The 9,364-nt window shown below is 37.5% G+C and overlaps 1 protein-coding gene across 1 annotated transcript; it reads right to left on the bottom strand.

The window, feature by feature from the left end:
- Nucleotides 1–3,805: 3,805 nt before the first annotated feature.
- LOC134632046 (myosin light chain 4-like) lies at nt 3,806–4,414 on the bottom strand. Its single transcript, XM_063480631.1, has one exon. It carries the CDS (start codon nt 4,412–4,414, stop codon nt 3,806–3,808), a length of 609 nt encoding a protein of 202 aa, XP_063336701.1.
- Between the last annotated feature and the right edge of the window lie 4,950 nt (nt 4,415–9,364).

Here is a 9,364-nt window from a genome sequence, read left to right as displayed (position 1 = left end):
CAAAAAAGTATCAAATGGATCTTGAATAAAGAATAAAAACCCTCAATAAAAGGACATGAAAACTTTCTTTCATTCTTTCTCAGTAAAAATCTATTTTTATGAGAGTGATTTAAACCAGTCATTACATGTTTTTAACCAAAACTAAATGTAACACTGTATTGCTACAATAAAAAAGAAAAAGAAATGAAAAACAAAACTGTTTGGCACCAAATACCACATGCCACCCTTGGTATAGTATGAGGATCTCACAAATTACCACTTTAAAAGAGACAAAATATTGCTACTTGATATTTCAGTTTGAGTGCTTGTGTGTGTACTTGATGTTTTATGCCGCCACCTGGGCTTCTAAAGCTATGCAGAGAGCAGTTTGTATGTCTGACATTTTAATATTATGCACTCCAAAGCTACAGCGGTGGCAAAAATTATGGCTATAAAAATTATAACAGCAGCATCACCTTTCTAACACTAATATTTACTATGTTGCTTCCACTTTTTGCACAGGGAATGCTCTGTACAGCAAACCTTAAAGTAAAGCATGAATACACAAGCTGGTGAATCCTTTTAGCCAAGAGCTTCACATATTTGACAAAGGACTTTAAAGCTAACAGCTGCTGATTAATCACGATGGGTCTAAATTACTGGCTGGCTCTCATACAGTTATGGAGCTGGATGCCCAGTGCACTTAGAGCCTCCTTTGCATGCGCTTGACAGCTGCATAGAGTAAGTGCCACTTCTGCCTCTTTAGCTGCATCTTTCTACTTCTTTTACAGTTAGACAAAAATAGCTTCTAAAGTGTATCACACACTGAATATCAAAATTCAATATCGAAATTAATTCAAGGGGAATCCTCGTAAGTATAACCTTACAGGATAGATTCGGGGGAAATTTCAAGTAATTAAAAGGAAAGACAACTGATTTTCACATTTTAGTATTTCTCATTTCATTATCTGCTACCCATCTTCCTTAAATTGATTTAAATTAAATGAACTTCAAATGGCCAGAACAAACAAAGCCTGCAAGATTACAGGATGTTTATTTTTGTGGTTTCTAAGAAAAGAAAATTGGCTAGTACCACAGGTCAGCGTGGTGTCAGATTCATGTTGCCACTTTTTGCAGATGATTTGATCATCTCAGCTTCATGAGCAACATTCTGCAGCTTTCACCTTGCAGTTGAGGAGATCGGAAATATCCTTATCAAGGGCCATAGATCTGAGACAGAAAAAGTGTGGATTGCCTACTTTGGAATGGGGATGTGTTACTGCCTCAAGTGGAGAATTTCAAGGCTGTCAATAGTAGTGGAAGAGTAGATTGCAAGATGAACAGACAGACTAGAGTCTGGAGATATTGTGGTAAGGAAAAAGCTGAGTGCGACCACAAAGCTTGACTTTGCATGGTCTAATAGTTGATCTTGATTCTATGGCCACAAACACAGGAATCATGGGCAGAAAAGGAGAAAATGAGCTTCCTCTAAAGATTGTGTAGACTATATCCTTGAGAGTGAGAGACTCTGTAATTTGAGAGGGGCTCAGAGCAGAGCAGCAGAAGAGTCAGCATCAAAAGAAGTCAGTTGAGTTACTTTGGGCATGTCACTGGTGTCTCTTGAATATTTCTTATTTGGTTTGTTTTGGATATGTATAATTAGAAGGAAACACTGAGAAAGCTTGACATTAGATTTTGTTTTAATTTTTTGTTATGAAATCTCTTTTGCTCTTTGTAATAGACATAGAAAAATTACACCATCAATGCTGAGATTGTTTGCCTATAAATCTTTCTTTCACTATACTGTACCACCAGCCTGCCACCAGGCTGGATTTTTCCCACGCTAAGTTATTTCTGATTTATGGCAAAGCGGAAATACATACGCAGGTAAGCAAATAAACCCAAAAGCGCTTAGCAGCTAGCAATATTGGTCAATATCTGGTAGCTGGTGGATACACAAACACCTCTAGAACCCCCCACCCCAAAGAGCTGCTTTACAACAAGAAGAAAAGAAGAAGACAAAAAGGGAGAGTGACAGAAGATGGTACAAACTAGAATGTATCTGGGACACACATGTTGCTTTAAAGCTGTCAGCCAGCTGGCATTTTTTTTCTACTCAGTCAGCCAATATCTGCTTGCCTGTTAACCAACTTAGTGTTCCTAGTGGTATAAATGTATAATTGGTGTTCAATAGTACTTTCTTAAGATTTCGTATTGCTTTGTACAGTAGCAATGCTTTTAATGATACCCATGTAACCATTAGCGGCTACCTGTGGCACCTAAAAATTATTTGGGATCCATGAAAAAAAAGCCACAAACAAATACTCACCAATCAATTCTTTTTTTTCTGAAAAAGCATTTTCCTTTTACCAATAGGCATACTAACTAATACACAAGTAAGAACCATAGAGGGATTGCTAATTTAAACAAAAAACACATTTTCTACCCTCATCTTTGTAAAGTGTCAGAACATAGTATATAAAAAGGAGTAGATACGGCAATGGAAAATGGAATTTTTAATAATGCCTCTAGGTAGTGAGCATATCTATTTCTCTATGTTCATTGGTCTGTGTGCTATGTTGATGGGGGTTCCTAGGTAATGAAGAAAAAAGGAAAGCAGTAAGGAGTGACCCAACACTTGTGTCTGTTCTGATTTAGAATCATTAGAGAACCAAAAGTTATTTATTATAAGCTTAAAGTGTTTAAGATGCGACTGGTAAGTTCATACTGATAATTATTATTTATAAATAATTAGTTACTATGTCATTATTATTACTGAAAACTTTTTTTTAAAATATAACAAATCTAGGACCTAACTGCACCAATCTTCCAAAGCAGCCTTTGTATTAAACTAAAGTCAGAAATGGACACCTATTGGTCCCAGTCTTTATTTGATTTATCTACTCTTTTTAGGGCCTAGTCTCACTCCTAAAACATAGTGCCACTAGTTTTAATTTAACTTGATAAAACGTGCCCAGAGCTCAAACGCTTTGGTGGATAAACCGCTTGCTCCCGACAAGGCCAGCGCAGGTTCTCTTACACGCTTGGAAGGGGATCAGTAAGGGAGTTGGGTAGAATCTGTAACTCAATGCTAGAGACAACTAAATCCTACAAAGTGTTTTTTTAAAATAAATTTTTCAAGCTAAACATACTTATATATGATTCACTGAGAAAGGCCATGCAGGTTTAATTCATTGATTTAAACGGAAGATTTATCAGCCACTGCAAAAGTGATGAGGAAGAAAGTTCCTGGTACTTGCAATTTTCAGAGGAAACTGGATTCGTCTCTCTCTCTCGCTCTCTGTGTGTGTGTGAGTGTGTGTGTGTGTGTGTGTGTGTGTGTGTGTGTGTGTGTGTGTGTGCGCGCGCGCCTTGGTTCACTGCAACTGAATCTTAACCACAATGACAAGCATACTCATTTTAAAACTTTTTGTCAGTAGAACAAAATATGTTTTATTTTGAGATGTAGATAAATCCTGTATATGTGTGTATGTTCACACAGTACTTTGGACTAATCACATTAACACAGTTGATATGAGAAGTTGAATGCACATTAAATCATCACTTTCATTGGCATTCTCAAGCTCCCATGGTTATCTCATCAAATTTAAAAGGATGGGTGTATTTAAATTACATTCATGAGGCAGATTGTGATCATATTTCCTTTATTCATTGATTTTTCTTTATGTAAGTCCTCATTCTTTGACTGGGACTTCACTGAATTAACATGCAACATGTCACAGCGTTAATGACAACATCACCTTTAACTGGTCAAATATAGAAAGAAATTCTGTAAAATTAAGTCTTTTTGATTAAATGTCCATTTTTAGCCAGAGAGAATGTGCTTTACAAAGGAGGCATAATTGATACATCCGTTTGCATCCTCCTGTCCAGCCATCAATCTATCCACTTCATCTTCTGTCATCCTCTCTCCTAGTGTTGCCAGCACATGACGCAGCTCTGCTCCCATGATGGTACCGTTGCCTTCCTTGTCAAAAACCCTCAGCCCTTCAACAAAATCCTCAAAGTTGCCCTGATCTTTTGCGCGGGAGATATGCTGCAGCATGGGCAAGAAGGTCTCAAAATCCACCATTTTAGTACTCATGTCCTCTGGTCGTGGTTTACCAAGCACTTTCAGCACATCTGCATTAGTTGGGTTCTGGCCCAGAGCTCGCATGACATCCCCACACTGGGCATATGTGATCTTCATTTCTCCAGTTGGTGTGCGGTCGAACAAGGTGAAGGCTTCCTTGAACTCGTCAATCTGGTCAGCAGTGAACTCAACAGTGACGCTTTTGGGGTCAAACTCAGGCTCCTTGGGTGGCTCAGGCTGTGGCTCTGGAGGTGGCGCCGGCTTAGCAGCTGGAGCTGCATCTTTCTTAGGCTCTGGCTTTTTGGGCTCAGGTTTCTTTGGTTCAATCTTCTTTGGTGGCATGTTGCAAGGCAATTCAGTGGCGAGCTGACGCTTGCTGAGAAATGAACAAGAGCCTGAGCAGATAGAAAGTGATCCCGGAACTCCTCTTTCAAGGCTTTTATATGTGCTTTGTCTAGGGGGCTAGACAACAATTTCAGCCACCACACTATAAAAGGAAGAAACCCAAAATAGATCCGCATAGCAAGTGATGTCAACATTAAGTATTGTTCTCAGCTGCTGTCATCTAACCGACAGGGCTATTTGCTGTCATTAGTGAGGGTCCAGTTGCATTAGCCCGAAAATGTTCTGTCTCTCTGATGGACAAAGGGATCAGAGCATAGCCAGTGATCAGCCCATGAGGGAGATAGACTAAAATAGCTTGCTATCTAAATGCTGAATGCCTGGGAATCACTTCTTTCTGGGAGGGTGGCTATTCTTTTCACTAGAACAATGGTGCAGCTAAGTCAAAAGTATTAATATTTGTCTCTAGGCTTTGCATGTATTCATTTTATAATAATTCATTCTCAGAATAACAGAAGGATTATCTATCAAACCTTATTTCAATGGCAGGTGTTTGGCAGTTTTTAATTTGACAGACAAGCAATAGCTTGTAGTGCCCTCTTCTTTCACTGGGTAAGCTTTGAGTATGCTGCCATTTACAAACCTGCCAAGCCCTCATAGATCCTAAGGGAACTCTTAATTAATTTGTCATATACTAGTGATAATGCAAAGATGAGTCATAAGAGTTAAATATATTAAGCAATACTGCTGTAATCATGTTGATGAAAGTGGTTAGTCGTTTAACCAAAGTCGTTTGTTCCCTGTTAACATCAGTTGATTTTTTTTAAGTAAAACTAAAGAAAGTGTTCAAAAGGATTTGGCTCATAGGTTCTTATGCATATGGAGGGCATGGGGAAAAGAAAACTGTCTTTGCTTATAAAGGGGAACTGCTGCTACATATTGCAGTCAAGGTATTTTCTTATTACATTTGGGTCTTTTTCATATAGCAAATAGTCTTTTCTTCCAGTTCGCTGATATGTATATTTTTTTATTAAGTGAGTTTTAAAATAATAGCATATTTATTTCTTTTTATTTAACTGGCATGATCATGTGTGGAATAAATGTTTTCCTTTATATTCCCAATAGTAAACCTTATGAGGTTAAAAGGTGAAAACAGGCAATGCAATTCCATTACGAGTATGGTTTATAAATATGTAATATGTCATTTGGCTTTATGTAGATGACTGCTCTATAATTCTCTTCAGTGAATGATAAATTAACCAACAAAATATTCATTTCATTTATGGAAGAGAGGGTATATAGGATGTGCTGTTCTGTGACACAATTTTAATCATAGCAACTTTAATTTTATGCATGCCTCACAGTTTATCAACTCAGTTAAAGAAAGCTAAAGCCTGTCATGCGATAATCACATTTACCCTTCTTTGTCTCAATGCCAGTTCTCCTTGATCTGTCAATCTAGTGCTTAAAGTCCTTGGACAGTGTAGTTTAAGTGTGCGTATGTATGTGTATGTGTGTGTATGTGTGTGTGTAGTTGCCCTTAGCCTAAGATCATTATCTCTCTTCCCTTTGCTTTTGAGGTCACATAGCTAGTAAAACTGACAGCTAATTTGTCGTCTTTTGGTATGCGTACGTGCATGTGCACATTTGAGCATGATGGAAACATGAAAAGACTTGCAAGAGAGCCCAATTCTGTACTGACACACCATATATGGACAATATATAAAAGGTATATTTATCAAGTATATAAAACAATAATAATAATACATACACATTCATACCACATTTACGATTTATTTGAGGCGATTACTAATTAGTAATGATTGTCATCATTTTTCCCACCAAAAGGTTAAAATTAATCTATATCAATCATACCCGCTTTCACAATTGTACTTGGTCCTTAGAACAGCGGTCCCAAACCCCCGGGCCTCGGACCGGTACCGGTCCGTGAGTCGTTTGGTACCGGGCCGCGAGAGTTGAGGCTCAGGTGTGAAATGTATGGTTTTCAGGGTTTTTATCGGTTTTCAGCGTTATTTTGTTATCGTTTTTATCGTTAACTCGGTTTTCCTGGGTCTTTTCACGTGTGTTATGAATAAATCTTCTTTTTTTCGGTACCGGTACTAGTTTTATTTTGTTGTATTTATCCGCGACACCTTAAAGGCCGGTCCGTGAAAATATTGTCGGGCGTAAACCGGTCCGTGGCGCAAAAAAGGTTGGGGACCGCTGCCTTAGAACACTGATCTTTTTTCCTTACCTAAGTGTTACAAGTGCAGATAACTGGAATATTTAAATTTAAGCACAAGTAAACCATTATGTTGGATTGCCTATGCAGAGACCACTACAAAGTTCATTTTTGTGTACAGAAGCTTTGTTAAACTGTCATTTGGGTGTTCACATATGTCACAAATTAACAGAAGACATTTTCTTGATGCTTCTATCATCAAAGTTCATTTTCTTGATGCTTTTACCATCAAAGTTCTTTCAAACAAGTCATCAATCAGTAAATCACTGCAACTGCAATGATTGAACCAGTCAGCTTGTCAATCCTCTATAGTGTCTGTCTGCTTATTTGCAACAATTGCTTAATAATTGAGCTACCTAATTTGTGTCAATCGAATACCCAAATTAACAATACTGATAGATATTAACAGCATAAAGGTGGTAGGAAATGTTAACGAACCTGGTAGTCATCTGTCCTCAAGGGACAGAATCAGGTCAAATACCAAAATATGATGAAAAACCACAAAACTCCAATCGGCATCACATGTCTGACATGTCAGATATGAGCTGATTAGTAAAAACAATACATTTCTTGTCAAAAAGGTAAGAAATTAAACATTATGGGACAGATCTAGAAATCCCTATTAAACTTTGAAGCCTTTCCTTTCATATTATAATCAGCAGCATCAATGGAGACATAAAGAAGATACAGAGGTATAAACCACAGGGTAATCACAAGCATATTTATAGTGCTCATTCTCTCTCAGATGAGACTTCCTGAAACATAATATATTTTCTGTCAGAATGTCAAGTTCATGCATTAATGACATTGAATATTGATCATTTGAAGCTACAATAATCTATTCATGCATTGTGCTCACAAGCCTTAGGGTTCTTCCTAAATGCATGTAAGATATTGAATTGTAAGGTCAACCTTAGTTTAATGCTACATTGATCAATATGTTTTTTTTCCATATTTAGTCAAATCATTACGTGTAACAAAAATGGGATGCTAAATGTGATGACCTCAAAGTCCATTAAAACTAATGGACTTTGAGGTGTGAGCCCTGAAAAGGCTTTTAGCCTCTTTATGCTTAATATCAATATTCTTTTATTTATTTATTTTTTATGTATATTTGATTTCAGTCCAGTATTTTTCCATCAAGGCCTCCAAGTAAATACTCATATCTGAAATGTTCTGAAACAACTTATTTTCTGTCAACTTCAAAGCAGAGAAAGAAAAACTTTACACTGAGAGACCAGTATAACAATGGTGCTACAGACACACCCAGCTTTTCTCTGAGAGACAATTTATGATATTTTTTAAGCTATACATTTGGTATACCTCCACTTCTGAACCAAGTTTTCAGTTTTAAGCTGCATCCACACTGAAGGTGATATGTTCATAACCCATTGTATTGAAGCTGACTGCAGTTGCTGGTGGACAGTCCAGGTTCTGTTGTTTATATAATCTTCTAACATATTTACTACCAGGTCATACGTCCCTGAGTATATCCTGCACACAGTTGTGCAACTAGAAGTTGAGAAGTTTTATTTTGGGTCTCGCCCACTTTTGTCACCAGTGATTATTTTTAACATAGTTGCTTGAAGTCAATTTTTATGGTGAATGGACTGGTGGTTTTCAGTTCTACCACTTTTCCACATCACTTCCAGTGTGAACAGAGCTTTAGCTTTAGCTGATTTCTTTTCTTTTTTTCCTTTTTTTTTTGTAGTTGCGCTCTACATTTCATTCACTGTTTTGTTGTTCAATCACCAAACTGGATTAGGGGGGAAAAAAAAATCACAATTTCAGTTATACAAATGTTACTTAAATTTTCCCTTTTAACTCCATGGAGTTATTCCTTGGGTATAGTCCTTGCATGCCTGTGTCTGGTGCAGTGACTGTTTATGTGAACAAAAGATGAGAGGGTGGTCAAAGACAGCAAGTCCTTAATCCATGAGATAATAGTGGGAACTAGGGGAGGCAGACCCCTGGTGTGGTCAGGGCCAATAAAGGAGAGTGACAGAGACAGCAGTTACATTCTTCCTATGGCACTGGCAAAGGGTGACTCAGACTGAAGATCTGTGTTTAGTTAACTGGCTAAAAACAGATGCACCACTGAGTATTCTCTCTCCTCTTAATTGCCAGTTTCTCTCTTGGACACGTGCATCAGACCTGGGAATGGCCACTGAACTGCCAGCTACTGTATTTCATAATTAAAATTTGTGTGAATGTATTGTGAATTCCTGGAACCAATACTTTGACTAAACACACGCGAGACAACCAACAGTGTTAGTATTTAATGTCCAAATATTAGTGCTTTCCTCTTTTCACAGAGCTGCCACTCTAAAAAATGGGGCCATATTCAAACCAGCTTCCAAAGTGTGCTTGTTTGATTTCACTAATATGAAATAAGAATTAATTTCCATTTTATGTTACCCTATGGAGTGTAGTGAACAGCAACACAAAACTTTTCTTATGAGTCGAGTAATAATATTGCGTTGTTATAATGGAATGACTGTTGCAGGAACCAGCTAGCAGACATCTGTGTAAACAGTTTAATTAAGACCATGTTTGATGAATTATAGCTGGTGAAGGCACTGCCTGTTCTAATACTTCAGTGTCTTAATTACACCAGACATCCATGTGTTCATTCTCTCTGCCCACCCCATATTCTCCCCATACTTCCAATGATAGAAATTGAAAAAGTACAAAAGGGAAAGTGCATT

The sequence above is a fragment of the Pelmatolapia mariae genome, linkage group LG7, assembly GCF_036321145.2.
Source record: "Pelmatolapia mariae isolate MD_Pm_ZW linkage group LG7, Pm_UMD_F_2, whole genome shotgun sequence".
NCBI classification, from domain to species: domain Eukaryota; kingdom Metazoa; phylum Chordata; class Actinopteri; order Cichliformes; family Cichlidae; genus Pelmatolapia; species Pelmatolapia mariae.
The sequence above is the reverse complement of the archived record's forward strand: the minus strand, read 5'-3'. Positions and strand labels throughout refer to the sequence as shown.

Coding starts and splice junctions, on each gene's coding strand:
- LOC134632046 (XM_063480631.1), bottom strand. CDS start 4,414: ATGCCACCAAAGAAGATTGAACCAAAGAAACCTGAGCCCAAAAAGCCA.